Below are 27150 nucleotides of genomic sequence, written 5' to 3'. Positions count from 1 at the left end.
CCATGTTGTATATTAATTATCTCTCCAAGTAGTTGCTAAATGGTTTGTTAGTTCGTTATTATTACTGCGTTCTTATTATGTAGATTCATAGCGAGCGTCCTCTTGTTGTTTACTGTAGAGAGCGCCTATTTCTTTCAGAACGTCAGTGGCCAATCAGAAGTGCGAAACCAGAATGAGGCTACGGAAAGAAATAATAATAATAATAATACTTCGTTTTATATAGCGCCTTTCAGTCTACAGTAAACAAAACAAACGCAGGCGAAATAAGGACGCTCGCTATGAATCTACATAAAAAGAACGCAGTAACGAACTAACAAACCATTCAGTAACGTAAGTAGCGTTACTGAATTTCAAAAGTAATGCGTTAGAGTACTAGTTGCGGCAAAAAGTAACTTCGTTTCTGTAACGCGTTACAAACACTGCACAGTACACAGTGTGGCGCGGCCTACGGGCGAAGCTAATGTTGCTAAATACAGTTCATAGGGGTACCCCATAAACATTACATGCCGGCATTAGTATAGGACTTTTGTTTGGTAAAGTGGGCCCACCTTTTTCATTTTCTTTGAGTGTGATAACGTGTTTGTTCTTTAATAATAATTTCCCATCTAATTAACCCTTCCCCTGTGGGGAGGTTACAGACCTGTTGTATTATAAGTAAAGCCTTAGAGAGGTATTATCACTACTATATAATTAAAGCCTGAGAGAGGTATTATCCCTGGTACTAACCCAGACGTGGGTGATGAGTCAAGCACATTGAAGTACATTATATTTAGGTCGGCAATACCTGGTTCTATACGGTGTGGGTGTATAATATAAGTGTCTATAAGGTATTGAGTTACAAATTGGGTAATAGTAAGACTTCATTCTATTTGACCCATTGCTATTAAATCTTTGTAACTGACCAGTATAAGTAACGATAAAGAATTAGATGGGAGTTCTCTGTGCGTGTCCATTCCTGAGCCTATTATCAACTCTTTTGGTGTGGGTAACGTTAATACAATTAACCCCTTCCTATCCAACTTTCCCCTTTTCACTATAAGGTTTCTAATGTCACCGAGGGAGGGTACTGCTTGCGGGAGGAACTAAGTTATTTATTTACAATTCAGTCACTAGGTGTGGGAGGGTTAACGGAGGTATTGGGGAAGGTGAGAGCGAGTTGGGGAGTACTGCTGACCGCCCCGGAAAGGCGAGGAAGACCAGAGTACCAGACCAGGTTGGTAAATCCCGGGCCCCATCCACTCCCACTGCTGGCCTCCATTTTGACGCTCCAGGCCCAAAGACGAAGGTGCAGTCAGACGGAGCTCTACTGTGTCTCGCTACCCAGTGGCTGTGCACACCCGTTCCCACGAAGCAGGGATAATCCACCCTGCTACATTTGCAATGTATTCCTATCTGTAACCACCTTCTCAAGAGTCTTTTCGTTTTAGTCCTTGGAGAGGTGGTGGTTTCGGGACAGGGGTGTCAGTCAGTGGGGGGGGGTTCAGGTTTTTTTTTGGAGAGGGGGGGGGGGGGGGGTGTCCTCCATCTTGTCTCTCCCTCGTCTCTTTTAGAGATGGGTGTCTTCCTCGTCGGGGATGTCCTTCACCAGGCTGTCGAAAGGCACAATCCAGCTGTCGTTGAAGTCGCCGTTGAGCGCCACCTTCTTCTTCTGCATCTCCGGCGGCTGCACCTCCATCACCTCCAGCGTGGGGTTGTCATGGTAACCGTTCTCCACGGTGTGCAGCTCTTCGGTCAGGTGTTGCTGTGGAGTTGAAGAAGAGGACCCAATCTTTTAAGCTTGAATTTTTATTTAGATGGGTAATTTATTTTCAATATTATGGATTCACCCCCCAACCGCTTTCATTCTAATCTTTTCAGATTTGTGGTGCACATGCAATTTGAAACGTAATACACAGTGCATGATGTTCGTTTCGGATCAGGGTAATATGATCCTCCATTGGAAGGTAAAAAAATAAATATTCCATTCGCCCACAATGATACTCGATTGATTGATTGATTGAAAACTTTCTTAACAGATTGCAGAATGGGTACAATACAGTACAGCTCAATACACACAATTGTTAAGGGGATGCAGACCAGAGAAAGACTTTCGTCTTGTTTACATCAGGGTCCCCCATTTTCAATTCATCATAACATATATGACATACAGATAGACAGTACTGCTACATCTATACATTTATGACATACCAGATTTGCAAATACAGTACTGTTTGTGATACAAAAAGAGTCAAGAAAAGGGAGTATATACATTTGATGTAAAAACGGTACATTGGAGGAGGTTGGGTGGGGTTGTGTACATTGGGATATTGACAACCATACTGGGTCATTTACATTGGAGGGGGTTGGGGGCACTGTACAAACAAGCAAAACTGTACATTGGGGGGGGGCACTGTACAAACAAGCAAAACTGTACATTGGAATATTGACAAAACCATACTAGGTAAATTACTGTACATTGGAGGGGGTTGGGTTAGGATATTTACAGGGGCCAGTTTCGAATTGTAGTCTCCCGTAGGTGTCCCTTGAGAGTGGTTTTGAAAGTGGGTAGTGAATCACATTCCTTTACAGCTTTGGGTAGGGCGTTCCACATTGATGTGGCATAATTGCGAAACGTGTTTAGTCCCTTGTTTGAGCCGAATCTGGGTTTAACATGATTTGTGGAGCTCCCTCTGGTGTTGTGATCGTGGTATTCACTGACCTTTGGGAGATATTTTGACATGTACTGCAGTGGAGCGATGGCGCCCCTAAGAGGATCTGGCCGATATTGCATGTTGCCGATTCCACAGAGGAGGGTAGATCTGCAGAGCCGATCGGGGACCTTGATCCGGTTATTAATATGGAATAAAACAATAACAACTTGCCACGGCTATATAAGTGCCTCTGGTCCACAACGCATGGCACCGAAACCCGTATAAACTCGTGGCTGGTCCTTAATGTTCAGTTATTCAGTCTACACATGAATAACCTATGATGTACAATACAATCATCATTTCAGTTTGTTAATGTAACGTATAGGCTATCCGAATACTGCCAGGCTTATTGCCTCCGTTTGAAAACCATGATAAAAAAAACAAAAAAAAATATGTGACATCTGAAGCGAGGAACAAGAGATATAGAAACATGTGCAGAACAATAAGGTCTTGGAGAACCACATCTGAAGTCGTCTTCAAGGTTCTGGTGCAGTCCATGCTGTATAGAGGCCAATGCTATTCTCACTGCTATTGACTCAGTGATATATAGCTGCACGTTTAATGCAGAGCTGGTTTAACATGCCATTTAAATGAATGCATATGGCTACTTAGTATTGTATTTTTCAACATTTTTCATTTTCAACTCAACTTTGGTCTCCACCTTAATATGTTCTTATTTTTGTTGCACTGTAGGATAATTGATGTTGTACTTAAGCTACTTATTTCTTGGTTTCACTATTTTAATTGTACATTATTTTATTTCAAAGAACGCCGTCTTGTCACAGACAGTCACACACAATTCAATTCAAAGGGTTTTATTGACATGAGAAAACATTGAAGCATTTATGGACAGTTTGCAGAATGGGTACATTTCACATGAAAGCAGGACCGTGAGCCGACTCAGCCGACATAGGTTTAACATAGCATTAGTTGGGTTTTTTTATTATCCGTTTGGCGGAATTATATATAGCTTCTTGTGTACCATACAATACCTGCAGAGGGCGTCAGTGCTCTACTGATTGTACTGGTCCCTTTATTGCCAGTCATGATAAAACCAACATTTCACCTTACATGACCCACTACAGTGCCCCTCTATTCTTCATTTCAGACACAAATGTCTTTCCTTTCAAGGGGGGGGGGATAGGATTATGCAGCTAACCATCTTTTCAACAACAAAATAAAAACATTGAATAACCCTGAATCAAGTTCCTAAAGCTAATATTGAAATTTGTGTTTTACATATTTAAATAAGAAAAAAAAACCATCAAGATAACGGTTCAATATTTTTTCCAAAGTTATCTGGCTAACGTTCAAATCCTGCTTTGTGAAATATTTCCCCGTCTGTTCTGAGTGGCATCCAATCTTCTGAATTATATAAACGATTTAAATAATAAAAATAAAAAACACTGGTTATACTGTGATGAAAGTTAGCCACAAAAAAAATAATACTATTCAAAGCAATACACAAGTGCATGAGAGACTAAGTCACGGTGAAGGCTGCCGTGGCATGCACAAGCAAAGAAGAGTTTATGTCTGGTTTATTTACTATAAATACAAAATATGAGGGCAACAATAGAAACAAAGCAACAATAGAAATGAAATGAAATAGAAAATTATATGGAATTAATGCCAAACAGAGATTAAATGAAATAGGCAGGCGTGTGTATATGTGGGCGTTTTTTTTTTTTTTTTTTATGCCTCGTACTTCTTCCCCGCTCTGTGGATCTGTTGGTACAGCGTCATCGAGAAGGCCATGCCGAGAAGCTGGGGAAACAAAATGGCATCCGGTTAAGAGGGAAATCTTTCACGAGAATGTCTACTGTAGGTATGCTAAAGCTAAAGAGAGTAGGTATGATTTATGTCGCATGGAGGATTTTGCTTTATTGAGACAGTAGGAAGGCTGAGGGGGAGACACAGGAGAGAAGGTTCTTTATTGAGACAGTAGGAAGGCTGAGGGGGAGACACAGGAGAGAAGGTTCTTTATTGAGACAGTAGGAAGGCGGAGACAGAGTAGAGGAGAGAAGGTTCTGGTGAGATCTGATCCCAGGCCAGCAGGGGCACTTGTGGTCCCAGAGGTGGGGGTCTTATACCCCTTCCTGACAGGCAGCGACACGAGCGAGCGTGATTGCGAAAATGATTAAAATGTATTCGTTTCAAATCAGACTATCCTGACCTGCTGCGAGCGACAGCGAACTGAGTGCCGATGTCGTTCACCCCTCAAATATTCGCTCGCTGTGTCTCTAGTTGAGCGATTACGCGGCCAAGTCCCGCCCCTAAACACTTTTTATTGGTCAAGAATCGCAGGCTGCTTTGCCCCTGTGCTTCCAGGTAACACACACACACACGGACACACTCGGACACGCGCCGCCTCATATCAGGACAGTGTCGCGCGCGATTTCGTCTCCAGTTCGCTCGCTCGCTGCCTGTCAGGAACCGGTGTTAACCACTACAGGCAGGCACCCGACACGTTAGCCGTTTTAGACCGTTAACTTTTTGGAATTCCATAGGAATCATCAGAAATCATCAGTATTGTTAGATCATCATTGAAATGTTCCGTTCTCTAAATTCTATTTCACCCGTGAGCTCATATGAAAAGGTTAAAGGGATAGTGATTGTTGTAACCACCCTATCCCCATTTCTTACTTGCTGACCTGGTAGAGTCCTTTCCGACAATCCACGCTGCTCCTCATACTAGCTCCGGCTCGTTCACCACAAACCAATGCAAAGTCAATGGGGTCAGATTCCTGTCTCTACTAGCTGACTGAGGCTCCCTGAAATCTACGTTGTGTGCACCGTGGAGTAGGTTTCAGTGAGCCCCCGTCAGCTTGTAGAGACAGGAGCTCGAGCCCATTGACTTTGCATTGGTTTGTGTCTCAACTATCTGGAGCTAATATGAGGAACAGCATGGACTGTGCAGAAAATAGACTCTACCGATCAACATCATTGATGAGGAAGAAATAGGTCAAGGGTAAAAAATTATTAGAACCATCACTTTAAGTGTCGAGTGCCATAGTTTGGTTTAACACTGGAATATATACTTCAATAATACTGGAATATATATTTCATTTGGCTAGATTTAAATTATAATTATATTGACCAAATTGTTTACACTGCTTCCCCCATGCTCAGTATATTTTTACTGTATTTATTTCTGTATATTTTATTTTATTTCATTTTATTCTATTTTACTCTACTCTTATCCTAGGCAACTTGATTTGATTTGTGTTATTATTCTAATTTGTGACCTGTCCTGTCTAAATGTTTAAATGTTGAGCGATTTGCAGTGCCAAATTTGCCACGGGATAATAAAGGTATTTCTATTCTATTCTATTCTAACACACCCAACAAGCAATATACAAAGTTGGTTGAGAAGGGTGCTATTGACTCATCTCAAACCCCACCCTCTTTTCTCGATCCTCCAATCACAACTGCTAATTGGCCGCGTTAATTCGCTGCAAATAATTTAAATACTGGCGCAAAGCTTATGGAAAGCCTACAAAAAGGATTTACATTGTAACGAATGCCATTTAAAATGTAACAAATTACAATACTTAAAAACTAAATACCGTAATTCCTCTAATAGTAACCCCGGCTTGTATTTGTTTCAACTGTAGCGGATACCAGGCTTGTATTAGGAGGAGGCATGTATAAGAGAGAGGCCTATATTTCTAATTGTCAAACAGATCATAATGAATAAATCAACATTTTGTGTCAGTTTGAACCCAGTAAAATGTACTGGGTTCATTTATTGAAACCAAGTACTGTATGAAATACGGTAGTAAACAGTGCAATTACAGGTGGTGAAAAAAAGTTAAATAAAGTAAAATAGTGCAATCACAATACTGGTATAATAATAATAACTTCGTTTTATACAATTCTGAGGTAGGCTTACTCTCTTGGTAAACATTAACACCATACCATTATATGGTATTTACTGCACAGCCAGGCCAGCATATAACAACAACAAAATATATTGCATATGGTAAATCCGTTGAGGGAAATAACATAATTCCTCTAATATACATGAAACCCGGCTTGTATTAGGAGGCCGGCTTATAATTGCTTAGCTCAACAGCGCACCCGGTCATTAATAGAGACCCGGTTTTTAATTGAATACCGGTTACTATTAGAGGAATTACGGTATACTTGTAAGTTAAATGACTGATTTCCACCCTTGACGTCGTACAGTATATACACATGCGTAGGTACACATACTTTTATTATTGCATCTTATTCATTACTGTGACACTGTAACAACAACAATGCAATTGACTTATCTATCCGAGGGAGCAACTTTTGTGATTGGAGGATCAAGAAAAGAAGGTCAATCGTACAAGACTGGCACATTAAAAGACGGCTCACCTGTATGACCAACACACACATAGCGATGGTTCCCAGCAGGTGTTTGTTGTCGTCCAGCCACTCCTCCACCTTCTCATAGCAGCCCTGATGAGACATACGAGTGAACTACTTCACTAAATCTGTCCAAAAGTTTCCACAGCCTGAAATGTCACACATTCGCAATGTCACCGACTACCTCACACGGTAACTAATGGTCACACGCACTTCTGCACCATCAAAATCAATTCCAATACTTTTTTTTACGCACCTTGAAAATGCGTTTATAAAAAGGTGTTTAGAGCACAGGAGCCGCTTCACCACTATGACACTGTTCCCTGTTAATCTGATAGGGATAAAACCTATACTTATTTACCCACTTTTTTTCTTTTTAAATAAACAATATAAAATAAATAAAAAAAACATCAAAAAATCATAAAGATAATTTGTTGTGAAAGAAGGAAAAAAAAGTGAATACAATTAATATGTTTCTTGTCCGAAAAGGAATAGGAAGAAGCAAGATGCTTATCAGGTCCTCCCCTTAACACATTTTTTTTCTTCAGTCTTTCGTCTTTCAATATATCACTTCATAATTAGTCCTTAGATACAGAACCCAGTGCACCTTCAAACACAATTTTCAAATGTCTTCCAACAAACTCATCTACAAACAAAATCACTTCGATCAATCAAGTTTATTATATACAATCATTGCTGTTAATGAATAAGTTATTGTACAATCAATAGGCTACCGTCCATCCAGTTTCTTTAGAAAGCTAAAGGTACATGCTGACAAGATGTGTGCAAGTCATTCATTTCAACATCTCCATTAATGAGAGTTACAACCGCCCTCTTACTGTACGTTTCAAGAATCGCTCTTTTTGTATTTAATTTAGGAACTGTATGACGTTTTACTCGGTTTAATGTCGTCACCCAAGAGAGAGTCGCCCCGGGAACAGAAAGTGTGTGAACATGAGTTATATAGTCGCTCCCACTCACCCGTGGCCAGAAGGCACTGGAGACGTTGCGTCCACAGCCCAGGTAGAGGTCCTGGCAGCAGCGGTCAGGGACCTCCTTCTCCTGCAGGGCAGCGTGCCAGTCAGAGGGACCCGACACCCCACAACACCGCCACTGGAGGGGGGGGGGGGGGACAGGGACGGAATTACTACTAGGAACGGTCACAGGGAATGTTTTGCCAGATCGAGTACACGCATGAATTACTTGAGTAGTGCTCGAGTATTTGTTTAGGGAAATGTATTTTTAGAACGCACCATAAAGCGCATGGCAGCAATAATGAGATAATGCGCAGTCACACACACACACACACAACCGGTTTTATTATGTCTCGCTCCGTGGACATAACAGTGCACAGCGATATACCCGATGCTTAATGAGTATTGCGAGTTACCATTTGTAATAATTACATTACCTCCGCTCAGTCTTCAGCAGGTCTCTCCACTCATGGGACGGCATGTCCGTATCAATAGTCTATGAACTCTTTGGGGCGGTCTATGTAGGGCCGTCTTAAATACTTCGAAGCTTCATTCGATGGGCATGGGATTCGAATATGAAAATAAAATTCGATTATGTTTTTTTTTTGTGCAAAATCAACTCTGCCTCTCTTTGTTAACTACAACAAGCGATGCCGTTTGTTATTTAAGATGAGGTCGGACTCGGCACTGACAGATTTGTGTTCATTGTGCTGCTTTTATAAAGCCTCAAATGACGGCTTACAATATTTCATGAAAGCAAAGTGTTTCGTTTGTCTAAGATTTAAAAAGGTTTAAACTTTACAGCACTGACAAAGTTGAACAAAGTGCTGTACAAGTCCCACAACATAAAAAAATAAATAAAAAATATTAATAACTTTTTTTTTTTTTTTTTTTTATTCCGAAGCTTCGAATTAAAATCGAATCTCGGCCCAGAAGCTTCGAATTCCAAAAGAAAAATCGAAGGTCAGCCCTAATGAACACTACGCAAAGTAGGCTTGATTGATTGATTGACAACTTTATTAACAGATTGCAGAATGGGTACAATACAGTACGGCTCAATACACACAATTGTTAAGGGGATGCAGACCAGAGAAAGACTTTCGTCTCGTTTACATCAGGGTCCCCCATTTTCAATTCATCAAGTTGAATGAATCTAAACAACATGTTGTTTAGAGATAACGCTAAGCTAGCTGTATTCCAACACAAAACCAACTTTCCGCTGTAATAGCAGTGCTGTCTCCCTGAAACAACGACTCAAAGTCTCTGTCAGTGGTAGAAACAAGCACGCTTGGTGGAGGTATTTGGTGCACCCTCAAAAACCACTCGAGTTCAGTTGAAACAGCGAGTAAGGTGTTACCGGTGAGGTGTGTGTACGCCTCGACTCGTACCTCTCCCTGTATCGTGTTCCACGCGTTCCTCAGGCCGGCGTTGTTGTCTGTATTGTACAGAGCTAACCCTTCCTTCAGATCCTGCTTGGCGTTATCGCTCACCTGCAAACACACAACACAAAGAGATGAGATTATGGGATGCGTTATATAGGCAACCCACGGTCGGCCGCGGGCCTCACATGAAGAAATGTGGACGTTCCTCCTCTGTGAACACGGTCTTACCTTGTCGGTGTAGACGAAGAACAGGATGAGCAGAATCAACTCAGCCAACAGGATCACTAACAGAACAATGAAAAACTACGAAAGAGGGAAAGAGTTAGTTCATCAGCATATTAATATGCTGAGCCGGAAAAGGGCAATTGGCCATATTCACACGACAGACATTTTGCTCTTATGTCAGGAACCCAAACCCGAGCATGACTCGAGAGCAAAATGGCCGTGTGTGAATAATATGGCCGATAACCTCCAGACTAGAAGCAATATGGGGGAATAACACAACGCTGTGCTGTGGGTTCGGTCCGTCCACTCACACTCAGCAGCAGGCACTTGTTCTCCTTGATGGCCCCCAGACAGCCCAGGAAACCCGTCACCATGACAACGGTGCCCAGGGTGATGATGAGATTGGCAGCGGAGATCGAGGGAAACGAGGGCGACAGGGTGGCAAAGCTGCCCTGGGAGACGGACAGCCACACCCCTACGCCCAGCAGACCACACCCCCCCAACTGGAGGAGAGGAGAGGAAACACACAAACAAACAGTTTTTTATGTAAATACCCAATTAGTATGATGAACGTGCTACTGATTTACTGCAGTATCACCTAGGGCTGTCCCCTCCATTGATTGGTTTGGTCTTAGTCTACCAAAACAATAACACCTCTCCCGGAGTTTTAAGATAGGCTACTGGTCCGTATCCGCTTTCATTAATTTGTGCTAAGCTAGGCTAGCTTGTAGCCGGATAGCTTTCTACTGAACGCACAGAGAGAGAAATGGTATCTATTTTCCCATAATGTTGGCTGGGTTCCTTCTGCATTAAATTGTTTGCAGTGAAAGCTTGGGGCAAATTTATACCTTATAGACTATACTTAAACAAATAATTTAGTTTGCTTGCTATTTTAAAGGAGAGATGAAGCAGTGAACAATGTGATCCTAGTTTGTTTGTTGTGTACCTTGTGTAAGACAGGGTCCTATAATAAAATGGGAAATCCTGCTTATTTGTCTGAAAAATCAAATATAATTTCCCTGTTTTCGCCATGGGCGGCGCCATTTTGTTGCTGACGTCACGGTGTTGGTTTGGTGTATACACTGCTGGGTAGCTGCCTATAGTGAACATGGATTGTCGGGTCAGTCAGTAAATAAAATGTTGCCTACAAAACAACGGGACCGCGGTGGTTCTGTTTGTATTGCTCCTGGCTGTTCAAACTAATTTTACCGTGTGAAAGAGAGAGGAAAGTTGGCTAATTTCCACAAACTACCAGTGAAAAAAACAGTGTTGTTGGCATGTTGGCTCAGGCTGGCTGCACTCAGGCGGAGCGATCAGCCTGTTGGACAGGGAAGGAGGATCTGCAGCGAACACTTCATTGCCTCGGATTATGTTGTTGTGGGTGTAAGGTTTGTCCAGAAGACCACTATCAGCTGAAGCCTGATGCGGTTCCCTCGGTCTTCGACAGACAGACTGGCGCAGGCAGTTCAGCGTCGCGGAGCATTCAGCCTGCTGGCTACCTAGCTCCACTTCAACCAGCCGAGCGTCGGGAGCTCCAGCAGCTTGTCGATGTGCTAATAGCCTCGGCAAGCTAACGGTAGCTGGCTCCAGCAGCTTGTCGATGTGCTAATAGCCTCTGCAAGCTAACGGTAGCTGGCTCCAGCAGCTTGTCGATGTGCTAATAGCCTCGGCAAGCTAACGGTAGCTGGCTCCAGCAGCTTGTCGATGTGCTAATAGCCTGGAGCCAGCTACCGTTAGCTTGCCGAGGCTATTAGCACATCGACAAGCTGCTGGAGCTCCCGACGCTCGGCTGGTTGAAGTGGAGCTAGGTAGCCAGCAGGCTGAATGCTCCGCGACGCTGAACTGCCTGCGCCGTCTGTCTGTCGAAGACCGAGGGAACCGCATCAGGCTTCAGCTGATTAGTGGTCTTCTGGACAAACCTTCCACCCCAACAACATAATCCGAGGCAATGAAGTGTTCGCTGCAGATCCTCCTTCCCTGTCCAACAGGCTGATCGCGCCGCCTGAGTGCAGCCAGCCTGAGCCAACATGCCAACAACACTGTTTTTTTCACTGGTAGTTTGTGGAAATTAACCAACTTTCCTCTCTCTTTCACACAGTCAAATTAGTTTGAACAGCCAGGAGCAATACAAAAAGAACCACCGCGGTCCCGTTGTTTTGTAGGCAACATTTTATTTACCGACTGACCCGACAATCCATGTTTACTATAGGCAGCTACCCAGCAGTGTATACACCAAACCAACACCGTGACGTCAGCAACAAAATGGCGCCGCCCATGTTCATAAATGCTACATAAATGGACATTACAAATCGTTTTTTCTTAGAAACGCCTTATTTTTATAACGTGATTTTTTTCTGTGGTTTATCTAAATACTAATTTGATGCTATGACTATGTGTTTATCGCTATGCTTCATCTCCACTTTAATGAAATAATGTTTTTATGTTGCAGGAAATTACAGCAAATGGCTTTCTTTATTGCAAATGTTTTGCCTCTGAACAACCCCCATGTCGCCACTCGGCACCATCTTGTTTGAAAGTCCTGGGGAAAGCCATGTATTGGATTGTAGTTCTATTTCAGGCAAGTTCGCTTTCGTTTACCTACATGTCGAGTAAACTGCCAACTTTAGCCGACTAAGAATTATTTTGGTCGAGGACAGCCCTTACGAAACATCCCTAAGTAAATACCCTGATTGGTACATTGAACTTCCCATTGATTTACTACAAAATGATAGCATGTACTATAATGCAGCATATTACCATATATATTTATTCTCACCGCATATACCTATCCTGTCTGTACTTCCTGCACATAGTCCCTTACTATATCTATATCTGTACATATCCTACTCTTACTAGTTACACTGCTAGCCAGTAGTAGTCATACCGTCTCTATTTATATAATACACTCTGTACATCTGATTAGCATTACACTCAGTAGTACTAACTTGTATATTTTGTACCCAGTTTAACCACCTGTACATTGTATGTTGCACTTTACTGCTACATTTGCACTCTGGTTGGATGCCAAACTTCTTTTCGTTGTACCGTAGTAGCCTACTTGTGCTGCTGTATAATAATGACAATACATTTTAATCGAATCGAATCTAATAACATAACCCTGTGTTTCATGTGTGAAAGTGTTTCCTCTTACCCAGAAGAGTAGGTTGAAGAGGAAGAGCATGTATTTAACACAGCAGATGCAGCCACGAGCCATGTTTCAAACGAGGCGGACTGCAACAAACAAACAAACAAACCATTCAGACTGTGTACAGTATTTCCAACAGACGCAAGTTTGAGAAGAAGACTAACTGTATTATGCTGATTAATTGCATTTCTTCAAGGTAACCACAAAGGAGCAATATTCACACAATTATTACCAAATTAATCACAGGCTCTTTCACTGAAATGTATAAATGCAATAGCCTACACAGCCCAACTATCATTAAGTAGTCTACACAGTGTATAATCAAACATTTATGCTAATGTCAGCTTTAGCCTACACTTGTGATGTAAACCCATTTCCCCACATATTAAGACCACTATGAGAAGGGTGGGGTGTAAACTTACCACTTCAACAAAATAGACAGCCGGTCATTAAGTGCATGTACCTGTAACAAAGCAGTATATGTCCATTACATGCTCAACACTGTTTGATGAACATTGTTACTCAGCTGAAAGAGTTGTACCCTTCCTGCTGACTTGTAAGTCCCAAAACGTCAGCTAAATGAAATGCTCAGGCCTAACTATGCCAGAGTACCCTAGCCCCTTACGTGACTGCGATCTGCAAGCCAGGGGCTTTTCGTATCCGCAGTCACTCTCAGCTATGCCGCCACCAGGCTCATATTAAGGACCAAGCGCTGAATTCTGAGCTGGGGGTGGGTCAAAAATATATCAGATATGAATTTCAAAGATACCCAGCGTACAATATGGGTTTAACACAGCTTTACGGTGGGGTCTGGAAGCTCGGAGTTGCTAATAAACAGTTTAAATCATTGTTACAAAGCGAGTGGTACTTACAGACCGAACGTCCATTTCCGCCGTTGGTGTCACAGCGCATGCGCACCAGGCAGCCAAATAGCGGCAGAAGAAGAAGACGCCATCTTGCCAACGTTCGCTCTGTGAGTACCACTCGTTTTGTAACAATGATTTAACTGTTTATTAGCAACTCCGAGCTTAATCCAGACCCCACCGTAAAGCTGTGTTAAACCCATATTGTACGCTGGGTATCTTTGAAATTCATATGTGATATATTTTGGACCCACCCCCAGCTCAGAATTCAGCGCTTGGTACTTAATATGAGCCTGGTGGCGGCATAACTGAGAGTGACTAAGGATACGAAAAGCCCCTGGCTTGCAGATCGCAGTCACGTAAGGGGCTAAGAGTACCCCTGCCCGAAGCCTAGTAAGTCTCACATCACATCACCGTTGTCAAGGAGGAAGACTGCCCTTCGGCTGACGATGTTTAATTTACCTTGTGATGGAACCTGTGGTCGAATCCAGATTGGTTACAGTGGCACACGACTAGGGATGGGTACCGAATTCGGTACTTTTGAGGTACCGAACCGAAACACGTCGGTACTACCGAGTATCGAATCAAGTGAGATACAGAGAAGAAGAAAAAAACTTTTTTTTTTTCATGTCAACGTTCACACGCACAAATATGCTTACCTAGGATTTGACTTGATTCAACAACAAAGCAGTCGGAGCAATGGCAAGCCGAAAATTGTAGTTATTTGAAGTTTGGATTTTTTTTTTCATGACTGAGGTAGGTAAATAAAATTTATTGAGACTAAAGTACCGAAAAAAGGTACCGTTGGGTACCGGTATCGATTCACAGGTACCGGTATCGGTTCAAATGTGAAAGGTACCCATCCCTGCCGTCGTGACAGGTTTTTTTTCTCTCCCGAAAGCGGAATTTCAACGCATGAGTGGCTTGGTTTCCAATAAATTGATTGATTGAAAATTGTTAACAGATTGCAGAATGGGTACAATACAGTACAGCTCATACACACAATTGTTAAGGGGATGCAGACCAGAGAAAGACTTTCGTCTTGTTTACATCAGGGTCCCCCATTTTCAATTCATCATAACATATATGACATACATGACATACAGATAGACAGTACTGCTACATCTATACATTTATGACATACCAGATTTGCAAATACAGTAGTTTGTGATACAAAAAGCGTCTAAAAAGAGAGTATATAGAAACTGTACATTGGAGGAGGTTGGGGGGGGTCACTGGTTCGAATCCAGGGTGGATATAAGGCAGCCTCTACACTAATCAAGGAAAACACTAATCAGGCTGATCAGTCACCTCCCTGCGATTATTGATAAGATTCCCGAATGATCCACTAAAGCCAGAACAGTTAAAAGAGGAGGTCAATATTGATTGGCGTTGTCCTGTGTTTTGGTCTACATAGTATGCGTAATGTTTATCCCGTCGTTCCAATAAAGCATTTGATATGAATTTAATTGATAGAAGTGCCAAGGTAGTAAAACTAGAAGGGGAAACTCGCGACTCGCGAGACATGGCAGCGAGTCTTGACGTGACGTCATTGCAATCAACTGTGAAGCAAGTTTGTGGGAAAACTCGTTTTGAGCACAAAAAAGTTACGAGATTAAAAAAAAACACATCTCGTGTATATATATATAACACCATATACATGTTCTACAATCAGTGTTTCGACCCCACCACCATTAGCTGCGACTACATTTAACACACGTCGCGTCGCTTTGTGCCGCGGCCGTGATTGTTTTCATGTTGTGCTCGAGAGAAACAAAATGAATAGTTTCGTACCGTGAAGAAGAAGCTACGAACTCGAGTTCATCCCCCTCCTCCTGGCTCCTCGCTCTCTTATCATTTCACGTGGCTCCCTGTTGTTGCAGGAAACTTGCTCATTCCGTTTTCTTTGTATCGCTTTCTTCGCGGTTGGCTCTCGAAAGCAACAGTTTTGCTAGCAAAAAAAACAAAACAAAAAAAACCCGATTCTCTGAAGTGTCGACCCCGTCGATGCCTGGTGGTGGTGGTGGCGCGGGGTACTGGCTGCGTGTAGTCTTTTATCAACAAACTTGCAGTTCCGCGTTCCGTACGTCAGTGGCCAATCAGATCGCAGAACCCGAACGCGGAACTGCAAGTGTGTTGGTAAAAGCATAGCGCACGCGTACTGCTGGCTGGGGAGGCGATGTTTTCTTTGTAGGGCGGAAACTGTTCTGGAGTTGGGAGGCGCGACGTGTGGCGGAGGGAGACGAAGAGGGGGGGGGTATGACTTTAGGCTTATCTCGAGATACCTTACGTAGCCTACTTAGCTATTATAAGATACTGGCTATCTATAATAGGCTACAGTACAGACTCAAATAGTTCAAAGTAAAAAAAAAAAAATGTTTTTGTCAAATAGCCCCTCTTTTAGCATACTGGTATGGTTTGTTTGATTGATTGATTGATTGATTGATTGATTGATTGATTGAAAACTTTATTAACAGATTGCAGAATGGGTACAGTACAGTACAGCTCAATACATACAATTGTTAAGGGGATGCAGACCAGAGATTTTTGTTTACATCAGGGTCCCCCATTTTCAATTCATCGTAACATATATGACGTATATGACATACAGATAGACAGTACTGCTACATCTATACATTTATGACATACCAGATTTGCAAATACAGTACTGTTTGTGATACGAAAAGAGTCCAGAGAAAAAGTATATACATTTGACATAGAAACTGTACATTGGAGGAGGTTGGGTAGGTGTGGGGGGGGGCACTGTACATTGGAGGTGGGTGGGTGGGTGGGGGGGGTTGGGTAGGAGGGGTGGCTGGGGGACACTGTACAACTGTACAAGCAAAACTGTACATTGGAATATTGACAAGACCATACTTGGTAATTTTTACTGTACATTGGAGGAGGTTGTGCTAGGACATTTGTAGGGGCCAGTTTCGAATTGCAGTCTCCCGTAGGTGTTTTTTTAGAGTGTTTTTGAAAGTGGGTAGTGATTCACATTCATTTACAGCTTTGGGTAGGGCGTTCCACATTGATGTGGCATAATTGCGAAACGTGTTTAGTCCCTTGTTTGAGCCGAATCTGGGTTTAACATGATTTGTGGAGCTCCCTCTGGTGTTGTGATCGTGGTATTCACTGACCTTTGGGAAGTATTTTGACATGTACATGGGTACCTTGGTCGTATAGTGTATCTTGTAGACCAGGCCCATTGCAAGTTGCTGTACTCTGTCGTCTACTCTAAGCCATCCTAGGTTGTCAAAGTGGGCAGGGGTGAGGTGGGTTCTAGGAGTCAGGTCAAGCAGTAGTCTGACCAGTTTGTTTTGAGATGTTTGTAATTTTGTTTTTAGCGCCTTTGAGGTGCTTTGGTACCATGAGGTGCAAGCATAGTCATAGTACCCTTGAATGAGTGCTCCTGCCAGAGTCTTCAGGGTATTCTTTTTTACCAGTGAGGAGATCCGGTACAAGAATCGAGTTAGTTGGTTGACTTTTTTTATTACATTGGATGCCATTTTGTCACAGGAAAGATTAGCCTCTAGGATGGAACCTAGGTAGGTAATATCTTCTTTCCTTGTGACAATATTGTCACCCACTGTAACTGAGAAGCCGTCGGTCTTGCTGAGTTTGTTATTTGAACCGAAGAGAATGGACTCTGTTTTGCCCATGTGTAATGATAGTTTGTTATCAGCGAGCCATATTGTGCTCCCCAAAATACTGTAGGTCCACATATCTATTCTGGTAAAAAAAAAAAAAAAAGGATGAATAGATTGAATGGGAGTAATTACTTCAGTCTGGGGATTATAAACTCATAGATCGTTAGAGTAAGAGATAGCGATTTATACATAAGGTGATTTAAAAGTCAGCTAAAATGAGAGTTCAAGTAAGACAACGTCTACTCCAATGTACAGTTTCTTCCCCCTCGAATGTATATATCTTTTTTTAATTTGTATTATCTCTAGACTCTTTCTCTCAAACAGTACTGTATATTTGTATATCTTGTATGTCATAAATGTCTGGATGAAACAGTACTGTATATCTGTATGTCATGTACGTCATAAATGTCATGATGAATTGAAAATGGGGGACCCCTGGTCCAGCTGAGTGCAGCGGTATGAAAGGGAATCATCCTAGCCGGTAAGGTGTAGTATATTGACTGTGAGCCAACTGGGGACTAGCCTACAAGACTATTGAATAACGCAGTGACTTGGTTATTTGCTACTTCTCCCCCACGTATGACATTTGCGGTATGACTTGTTCTATATTCGCTCGTTATGGATGAGCAGGGTTGATATTTTTATTTTTTATTTTGATTTCTTCTCCTTTCCTTTTAAAACTAGCCTACCGGCTGTCCTTCAACATTCCGTTAGCGTTCCTTTAGCGTTATAAACGAGCTGGACTCTCTCTAATTCATTGAGAATGAATGATTTATGACAAACGTGCGCAAACTTTTGCCAAAACAATGCCGCGAGTGGGCGGCGCTCAGAGCGATCCACTCTACCGACGGGTCATGGTCAATGTCTGAGAGAACTCAAAGATGAAGAAGGGAGGATTGTTATTATTTTGGCTGAATATCACCAAATAACTTAAGGCTTGTAACTCAATTAAAGTATGAGTATAATTGTATCCTTTCACAGAAGATCGAGTTTGGATTGTCGTCCAATTTCTATCGTCCAATTTCCCTGATTTCCCAGGATGTAAAAGTGCTTTCCAAAATACCCAATTGTTTGTATTGAGCCGTACTGTATTGTACCCATTCTGCAATCTGTTAATACAGTTTTCAATCAATCAATCAATCAATCAATCAATCAATCAATCAATCAATCTAGACTCCACTACTTGGAAAAGTGTATTCTGATACTCAAAACATGTGCACACGCAATCCCAAAGCCAAGTGATATTTTAATAAAGATTTATAATGACAATATTAATATAAATACATGACTCTGAACAGAAACTTCAAAATGACGATACAAAATATATATACAAAAACAAAAACAGCAACAGCTTATATCTCTCTCAGTTATGGCCCTTGAGGTTCCCTGGCATTAAAGCAAGGGGTGTTGTTTCCTGTGTATTCTAGGGTTGAGGGAGTGAAGCTGCAGTCCAGTTTCTGCCAGGCCATAATGGAGTCCGTCTCAACCAGTGTGTCAAAGGACACACATGGAGGTGCTCAGTGCCAACATCACTGACTGTTCCTGCTCCCCGGTTGTCTCTCCTCTCTTATCCCCAGACCCATCTCTCAGAATGGGACGACTTCAACTGTACCGACTCACTGCTCTCTCCTTCATTCTGCTGAAAGACACACAAGTAATACTAATTATATATCACACACACATATACAGTAGGTTCTACACTACTACTACTACTACTACTACTACTACTACTACTACTACTACTACTACTACTACTACTACTACTACTACTACTACTACTACTACTACTACTACTATTACTACTACTACTACTACTACTACTACTACTACTACTACTACTACTACTACTACTACTACTACTACTACTACTACTACTACTACTACTACTACTACTACTACTACTACTACCACTACTACTACTACTACTAATGATGATGATGATATTACAGTATACACAGAGCCATGGTAATAAATGGCTGTGATTATATAGACAAACAGACATACAGACAGACAGACAGACAGACAGACAGACAGACAGACAGACAGACAGACAGACAGACAGACAGACAGACAGACAGACAGACAGACAGACAGACAGACAGACAGACAGACAGACAGACATACACACATACACACACACACACACACACACACACACACACACACACACACACACATACACACACACACACACACACACACACACACACACACACACACACACACACACACACACACACACACACACACACACACACACACACACACACACACACCCACACAATACCTACACACACACACACACACCTTGCTGGCAATGGCTCTGAGCTTGCCCAGCAGGGAGGGTTTCTGGGTGTAGACCACGTCATCCTCTGGCTCCTCCCCCTCGATCAGAGCACAGCTGTCGGCCGCAGGCAGCTCACACTCCTTATTGGCCGTCATCACCAGACGAGAGTACTTATACTCCAGCCTGACAAGGGGTGCCACAGGGAGAGGACAGACACCACCATCAGGACATTTAAAATAATAAGTTCCCAAGTCCCCAAATTCCCATTAGTCTTAAAGCGATATGGATATTTTTTTGTCTTTCAAAGGAACATTGTCATAAGCAAACACTCACACATACCTCTACTGTACAATGCATGATCCAAGTAGACTGTTAACACAGACTCAGGCTATGATTGGTGGCGGTTTGTCTGATTGACAGGTGCAACAGCAACTAACCTCTTGTTTTTCTTCCAGAAGTAGCAGGTGAGAGAGATGAGCAGGACGGCCATGAAGGCCCCGCCCCCGACCCCCACCTTTAGCCACAAGGTGACGGCCTCACAGGGGGAGGAGGCTCTGGGGGGCAGGGCCACGCCTTTAGTGCACAGCTTAGGTTCATTCCACATGTACACTGTCTCCTAGAAACACACACACACACACACACACACGCACACACACACACACAGCGGGAGATAGAGAGACATACAGACAGACAGACAGACAGACAGACACACACACACACACACACACAGCGGGAGATAGACAGACAGACAGACAGACAGACAGACAGACAGACAGACAGACAGACAGACAGACAGACAGACAGACAGACAGACAGACAGACAGACAGACAGACAGACAGACAGACAGACAGACAGACAGACAGACCATGAGGGAGAGAGAGAAAGTGAGCGAGAGAGAGATGGTGTGTCAGGTAAGAATGTATGGTATGTAAAGGCAGTGGTGGCGATAAAAGAGGTGTGTATACTGTATATGTGTATGTGTGTGGGTAGATACAGTATACACAGTAGGTGATGTCAGTGGGGTCACATTTAATAATGGGGATAGTCGGCTGGAAAATGGTTGTTTCCCCTCTGCTTTTTCACTAAAGCCTAGAATTATCAAGGGATCATAGTAATTTGTGCATCATAATGCATCAGCATAATTTGAGTCAACCAGTGGGAATGTATACTCTTTAATTCCACGTCAAATCGCCCCTTGTGTGAGTGTGTGTGTGTGTGTGTTTATGTGTGGGTGTGTGTGTATGTATAGAGTATGTGTGTGTTTGATTGATTGATTGATTGAAAACTTTCTTAACAGATTTCAGAATGGGTACAATACAGTACGGCTCAATACAAACAACTGCTAAGGTTGCTCCATTTTCAATTAATCAAGACATTTATGACATACAAGACATACAAATATACAGTACTGTGTAAGAAAAAGAGATCATATTGGCTGGTCGTTCATACTAACACAGTGTTAGGGGTGGGAAAGCTGGTGGGTGGGTCCTGGTCGTTGTAAACAGCGACTCCTACAGTTCGGTCGGGGCGCCTGCTCAGCGAGGAAAGGATCTAAGGGGGGTAGTGTGATCCTTCCACACGTTACACCCTCTCAGTGAGAGTCCGCGCTGCCAGGTGAAAAGAAGCGGTTGATTGGCTACACATGTGCCGGAGGAACCATGTGATAGCCTCCACTCTCCCAGACCGACCGTAGGGGGTAAGTGCGCAGCGACCAGGAAGCCTGTACGTTAATGCCAAGCAAGCAGTGCAAAAATGCTTCCGCATTCGTCACCGCACGCTAGTGCGGTAAAGCGCCCTTCTTTTCAGACAAATGCTACCGTGCGTGCACCGGCGGCGGCGTGCTCGCTCAGGTGCGTGCGTGCGCCGGCGTGCTCGCGCGAGGTGCCCGCGCATGCGCATGAGATCCGACACGAGCGGAGCTCAATATATATAAGTCACCGCCCCTTATTCAGTATCTAGCAATAGCTCAATTGGCAAGGACACATGGCTGTGGATCCTATGGCTTGTTTGCTGGCGAGTTCGAATCCCATCGAAAATATTTTTTAACGTGATTTTTTTTTAACGTGTATTCTTTCGCCGGTTAAGGTTAGGCATGGTTAAGGTTAAGGTTAAGGTTAGGCATTGTTTCGGAGTTGGTTAAGGTTAGAACGGTTAAGTTTAGGCGCTGTTAAGGAGCTGGTTAAGGTTAGAGTTTGTCAAAGAGAATGGCAATATAATTTCTATGGTTAAGGTTAGGCATGGTTAAGGTTAAGGTTAAGGTTAGGCATTGTTTCGGAGTTGGTTAAGGTTAGAACGGTTAAGTTTAGGCGTTGTTAAGGAGCTGGTTAAGGTTAGAGTTTGTCAAAGAGAATGGCAATAGACAGCCTATTTCCGCGCGACCTGGGCGCTGGGCGGCGGAAAATGAAAGGCGCATTACTGCATGCCACTACGGTAAATTTTTGCACTGCTTGCTTGGCATAAAGCTACACGCGACCAGGAAGGGGATTGGGAATTGGCATAACGACTAACATTGGGATGGGAGAAAAACGGAGGAAAAAGGAGAAAAATAAAGAAAAAAAATATCATAAAAAATATATAGGTAACGGTTGTCATATCGTCACCTTAAACTTCGATGCCCCGAGGGAGTTTCAAATCCGTGGTCTGCCGCACCACTACACGGGTGGACAGCACAGACCGCTATACCAAGAGGTGAATTCACTACTTTGCAACATGTCTATGTGTCTTTTGAGGATGAGAGTGAATTTAACCCACAGCACCGCTACTCACCCCAGCCCTTCGTCACTGCACTTCACGGTACCATCCGTTACATATATATACATCCGAAGGGGAGGAAACTGTACATTGGAGGGGGTTGGGTGGCTGGGTGGGTGGGGGGGGATTTGGACATTTACCGGGGCCAGTTTCTAGTTGCAGCCACCCGTAGGTGCTCTTTGAGAGCGGTTTTGAAGGGGGGTTTGTGTGTGTGTGTGTTACCTGAACCCCTCCCTTGCAGGCTCCCTCTATCTGGTGGTAGTTGTCCTCTGTGCAGATGGGGCAGGCACTCGCACTCTGCCACAGGAAGTGAAATGAGCATCCGTCACACGTCCCCGCACGACAGGAGCTGCACAAACACACGTTTATTAATACGCAGTAAATACATTAACATAAATGTTATTACTGCGTGGCATGGAAGTATTAGGGTCAACATTTAAAAAGACTGTAAATCCAAAAGCGGAACATTTGTAGTATTCATAAGGCTGATTACTATGATCACACAAATCCACTGTTTATGAAGTCCCATGTTATGAAATGTAATGATTTGGTTGATTATAAAATAATGAAACTAATGTACAGAGCTAAAGCAAAGTTACTCCCGGACTGTGTGCAAAGAAAATTATTAAAAGGATTATCTTATCTTCTATTAAGATATTACTTTATTGATCCCCTTGGGGAAATTTGGGAATTGTTGGGGTTAACTTATGGAACAATGCTGATATAAATTTAAGAATGAGTAATTCACTTTTGGTTTTCCAAAAAAATTGTTTGTATAGCTATTTTCGGGTTACAAATGTGAATAATTTTCCTTTTGTTATTATTCTTTTTGTTTTAGAGTCTTAATTTGATAACAATATAGGACAGGCATTATTCTTCAGCCTGTACTTTTTCAGTCACTGCCAAAATCAAAGGCCATTGACAGTCTGGAATGATTGTGCATATTGTATTGTGTATGATGATGACTGAATAACACTACTACCACACTACTATTACAAATGATTGTAAACCAATTTGATACTGTACATGCATGCACACACACCTGGGTAAAGAGAGGCCTCCACTCTCTGACTCTGGGTTACATCGAACTGTGATGACTGAACTACGACCATTATCACACGAGGCAGTGGCCTGGGTTGACCTGAACAGAAGGGAAAACAGTTATAACTTTTTTTTAGTTTTTTTTATTCACTTTTTCTCCTTATTTTTCATATTTTTTCTCCCATCCCAATTTCGCTGTTTCCAATTCTCCCCTCCCCTGTCTTGAACGTTGTTCGCATATGCCCCCCCCCACAGGTCGGTCGTAGGGAGGATAGAAGCCTTGCATCACATGTCCCCTCCGGTACACGAGGAGGCAGCCTGTCGCATCTTTTCACCTGCCAGCGCGGACTCTCATTGGCGAGGTGTAACGTGTGGGAGGCCACACTACCCCCGCCATTTCCTGTCTCTGCTGTGCAGGCGTCCCCCAACCGACCTGTAGGAGTCGCTGTCCACAACGTCCAGATTACCACCCATCGACTTCCCACCCGCTATAACTCTGCCAATTGAGTTAGTACGACGGCCGGCCCAAGCCGGAGGCAACGCCGACAGCCCGAGTCGAACCCGGTGTCTCTTGCGTTGGTGACGAGCGCAATGTCCGCTGCGCCACCCAGCCGACCTTTGGAAAACAGTTATAACTTAAAGGTCCCCTCCACTCAAAAACATGGTCTTTCTACAGTTAACTCCTCTTGGAAGCATGACTTTGACTATACAGACTATACAGTCACCAGAGCGCCCTTCTCACATTCTGCCACTGGAGGGGGGGCTTCTCTGTACTTTCTCACAATCTGAACCGCTTGTGTGATGCAACTAAGTGAGACTATCATGGCTGCTATTGCTCAGCTGGCCACACCGTCATCCAGGATATGTAACTACTAACATGAATTGCTAACGTGAAACTTGTATTATAAATTGATACTTGTATTATAAATAGATCTAGTGATCTATGCACAAAAACAAAGATTTTTTCTTTCCCAGCAAATCTCTTAGTTATAACAAGATTGTCTTGATAAGAAGTGTTGCTTTTTGGTGAACTGTTTAGGTGGAAAAAGAGAAAGTGAACATGCTTGAGGAAAGATGTGAGGGAAGAAAACGTGAGGGAGGAAGACGTGGGGGAGGAAGACGTGAGGGAGGAAGACATGAGGGAGGAAGACGTGAGGGAGGAAGACGTGAGGGAGGAAGACGTGAGGGAGGAAGACGTGAGGGAGAAAGATTTGAGGGAGGAAGATGTGAGGGAGGAAGACATGAGGGAGGAAGACGTGAGGGAGGAAGACATGAGGGAGGAAGACGTGAGGGAGGAAGACATGAGGGAGGAAGACGTGAGGGAGGAATTTGTGAGGGAGGAAGACGTGATGGAGGAAGCCGTGAGGGAGGAAGACGTGAGGGAGGAAGACGTGAGGGAGGAAGCCGTGAGGGAGGAAGACGTGAGGGAGGAAAACGCGAGGGGGGAAGACGTGATGGAGGAAGCCGTGAGGGAGGAAGACGTGAGGGAGGAAAACGCGAGGGGGGAAAACGCGAGGGGGGAAAACGCGAGGGGGGAAAACGCGAGGGGGGAAGACGTGAGAGAGGAAGACATGAGGGAGGAAGACATGAGGGAGGAAAACGCGAGGGGGGAAGACGTGAGAGAGGAAGGGGCCGGGGCTTCATAGAGGTGCTAAGAATTTTTTTGTAGTTTATTGAATTTATTTTGTAGAAAAAACCATACCAAACTAATTGCTATTCAGTATACAACTTTTTATTTATCTTTTTAATTATCTTTATTAGCGTTTTACAGTTTTTTCTGGCCACGCAGGACTGATAGAGGAGAGAGGGAGAACGGGAGGAGAGGCAGGGAAGACCTGCGGCAAATGGTCACCGGGACTGGGAAATGAACCCGGGACGACCGCTTCGCGACTCAGCGCCAGGCCACGTGAGCGGATCGGCGCGGCCGAGAAATCCGCTCTTCGCTCTTTAAAGCTTGGTCCGCTCCGCTAATCGATCATGTTGACCCCGCCCCCAAGTCGCTCTCCGCTCGCTCCCCGCTCACCTTGAATCGAGCCCCGCGCCAGATCGCTCGGCAGATTTTTTTTTTTTTTTGGAGCATGGTGTAAATTAGCTCAAACTACAACAGTCTACACCCCCTGGGCCCCTTAACAATTGTTTGTATTGAGCCGCATTGTAATTGTACCCATTCTGCAATGTTAAATAACGTTGTTTATCCATTCACTAGCTATATTAAGCGATGATAGGCTAGCCGAGCCACAATGCTATGGTCGCTGCCATTAACGTTAGCATGTAAGCTAACGTCAACAACAATGGCGTCGATACGTTTTCTAACAGGAGTGAGTGTGGGCGTCTCTACAGTGACAAAGCCTGAACCGGATATCACAGGTTCACCCTTCTCATTGGTTGAAAATGGCCTTCATGTTTGTACATTGCCATCTGTTGCTTTGGCATTGTACTGCATGTATATTACATCAACAGTGTAGTTAAACCACTGTGAGCGACCTGGAGTGGATTGGAGCGGAGGAGAACTCTCGCTCCGGACGTCGCGCCGACCCATTTTAAAACCCACTCCTCGCTCACGTCAAAACCGCCCGCTCCGCGCCCCGCGCCGCTCACGCTCCGATCCGCTCACATGGCCTGCTCAGCGCGCTATATGGTGTGCTACTGGAGCGCCCCAGTATACAACCTTTTAAAAGTGTTAAAAACATGTGTGGATGGGATCTTTAAAGAAAAAGAAAGAGGAAAGAAAAGCATTATTTCTGTTTGGTTGACTTAGGAATGAAACAATTTCTTTTAGAAAAAAACTATAAAAAACATTGATGAAACAAAGAGAACCTTCTTCAAAAACCAAGTCCAGGAGAACAAAAGTGATCTCTTAGGGATTCAGGATGTATTGGCAAATCAAAAACCTGAGTAATTCAAATTGGATTAGATATAAATGACAAGTTAGTTCATGACTCCTTGTTTACATCCGTGGCTAATAATCTGGTAATTATTATTATGGCTAATAGTTCAGGTAGATTTGGGAAATAAATGTGTTCAAATATGCAGTTTTCAAGTGCAGATAAAATTGTATAATGTATGCATGACTGTTGGCTGTGCATTTGTTATTGATTGTCAAAATAAAATAAACTTTGACCTACTTGTAGAAAAAGTGGATATCCGGGACTGCTTTCAAACTCGCAGGGAAAAGTTCTGGTTTAGCCTTCACTCCGTCTAAAACACTGTCCACCGTCGCTCCTGAAACAGAATGAACAGAATGACCGGTTATGACCTATTGTGACGTACATGGGTACGTGGGTTGGTCATTACCATTATTACTGTATTTATGACACCATCTGAACATCAGGTTAGAATATGTTATGTTTTGGATGTGATGTGTGTGTGTGTTTGAATGATGGCTAATGCTGTCTCTTTTTCTCTATCAGGTGCCGTGTGGAATGTGTTAATATATATATATATGTATTGGGCCTTCTGCCTTTTTGCCACTGCTTGTGTGGAATTATATTGTGTTGTGCACGTGGTGTACATTTGCTGGGGGATTCCCAGACTGCCAACCGCAGGGTTTGTGTTTGTGTCCTGTGACACTAGGTCACTAGGGCTTGTGCTACCCATTAATTATAATTATCTTGTGTGTTCTCCCCTTACCCTTCTCCCTGTTTGTTAATTGTTTGTGGGTTGTTTTCTTCCCTTTATTAAATCCTCATCATCATTTAAGTGGAGGTTTGAAGTCCTACCACAGTAATAAATATAATTTACCTTTTGAAAGCGCGTTTGTGGTGTTTTACTATCTGCCGGGACCTTGC

At 43.2% G+C, this 27150-nt stretch overlaps 2 protein-coding genes across 2 annotated transcripts in view; both read right to left on the bottom strand.

Moving 5' to 3' along the window:
* Window positions 1–3489: 3489 nt before the first annotated feature.
* Window positions 3490–15663, bottom strand: LOC311241941 (tetraspanin-9). Its single transcript, XM_084330895.1, has 9 exons — window positions 15427–15663; window positions 13192–13232; window positions 12776–12855; window positions 9936–10127; window positions 9628–9702; window positions 9406–9507; window positions 8025–8156; window positions 7053–7136; window positions 3490–4454 (listed from the first exon to the last, which is right to left on the bottom strand). The coding sequence occupies exons 3-9, from the start codon at window positions 12836–12838 to the stop codon at window positions 4383–4385; spliced, it is 720 nt and encodes a 239-aa protein (XP_084187021.1). The 5' UTR covers window positions 12839–12855; window positions 13192–13232; window positions 15427–15663; the 3' UTR covers window positions 3490–4382.
* A 3132-nt stretch (window positions 15664–18795) lies between these two features.
* LOC311241938 (endosome/lysosome-associated apoptosis and autophagy regulator family member 2-like) overlaps window positions 18796–27150 on the bottom strand; it is a 30265-nt gene continuing 21910 nt past the window's right edge. Inside the window, exons 15-20 of the mRNA XM_084330891.1 lie at window positions 26488–26584; window positions 23364–23462; window positions 22544–22670; window positions 20007–20185; window positions 19590–19752; window positions 18796–18921 (exon numbers count right to left, since the gene is read on the bottom strand). Of these exons, the coding sequence (XP_084187017.1) occupies window positions 18850–18921; window positions 19590–19752; window positions 20007–20185; window positions 22544–22670; window positions 23364–23462; window positions 26488–26584 (737 nt within the window). The 3' untranslated portion in view covers window positions 18796–18849. The remainder of the gene's footprint in view (window positions 18922–19589; window positions 19753–20006; window positions 20186–22543; window positions 22671–23363; window positions 23463–26487; window positions 26585–27150) is intronic.

The sequence above is a fragment of the Notolepis coatsorum genome (assembly GCF_963971535.1).
Source record: "Notolepis coatsorum genome assembly, chromosome: 15".
Lineage (NCBI taxonomy): Eukaryota > Metazoa > Chordata > Actinopteri > Aulopiformes > Paralepididae > Notolepis > Notolepis coatsorum.
This window is presented reverse-complemented; position numbering and strand designations above follow the sequence as displayed.

Excerpts from the sequence above, each read along its gene's own strand:
- LOC311241941 (XM_084330895.1), bottom strand. The coding sequence starts at position 12,838 with ATGGCTCGTGGCTGCATCTGCTGTGTTAAATACATGCTCTTCCTCTTC. Across the intron at positions 7,137-8,024 it reads CCAGTGCCTTCTGGCCACGG|GGCTGCTATGAGAAGGTGGA; the intron begins GTGAGTGGGAGC and ends ATGTCTCATCAG. Across the intron at positions 4,455-7,052 it reads TGTGTGTGTTGGTCATACAG|CTTCTCGGCATGGCCTTCTC; the intron begins GTGAGCCGTCTT and ends TTGTTTCCCCAG.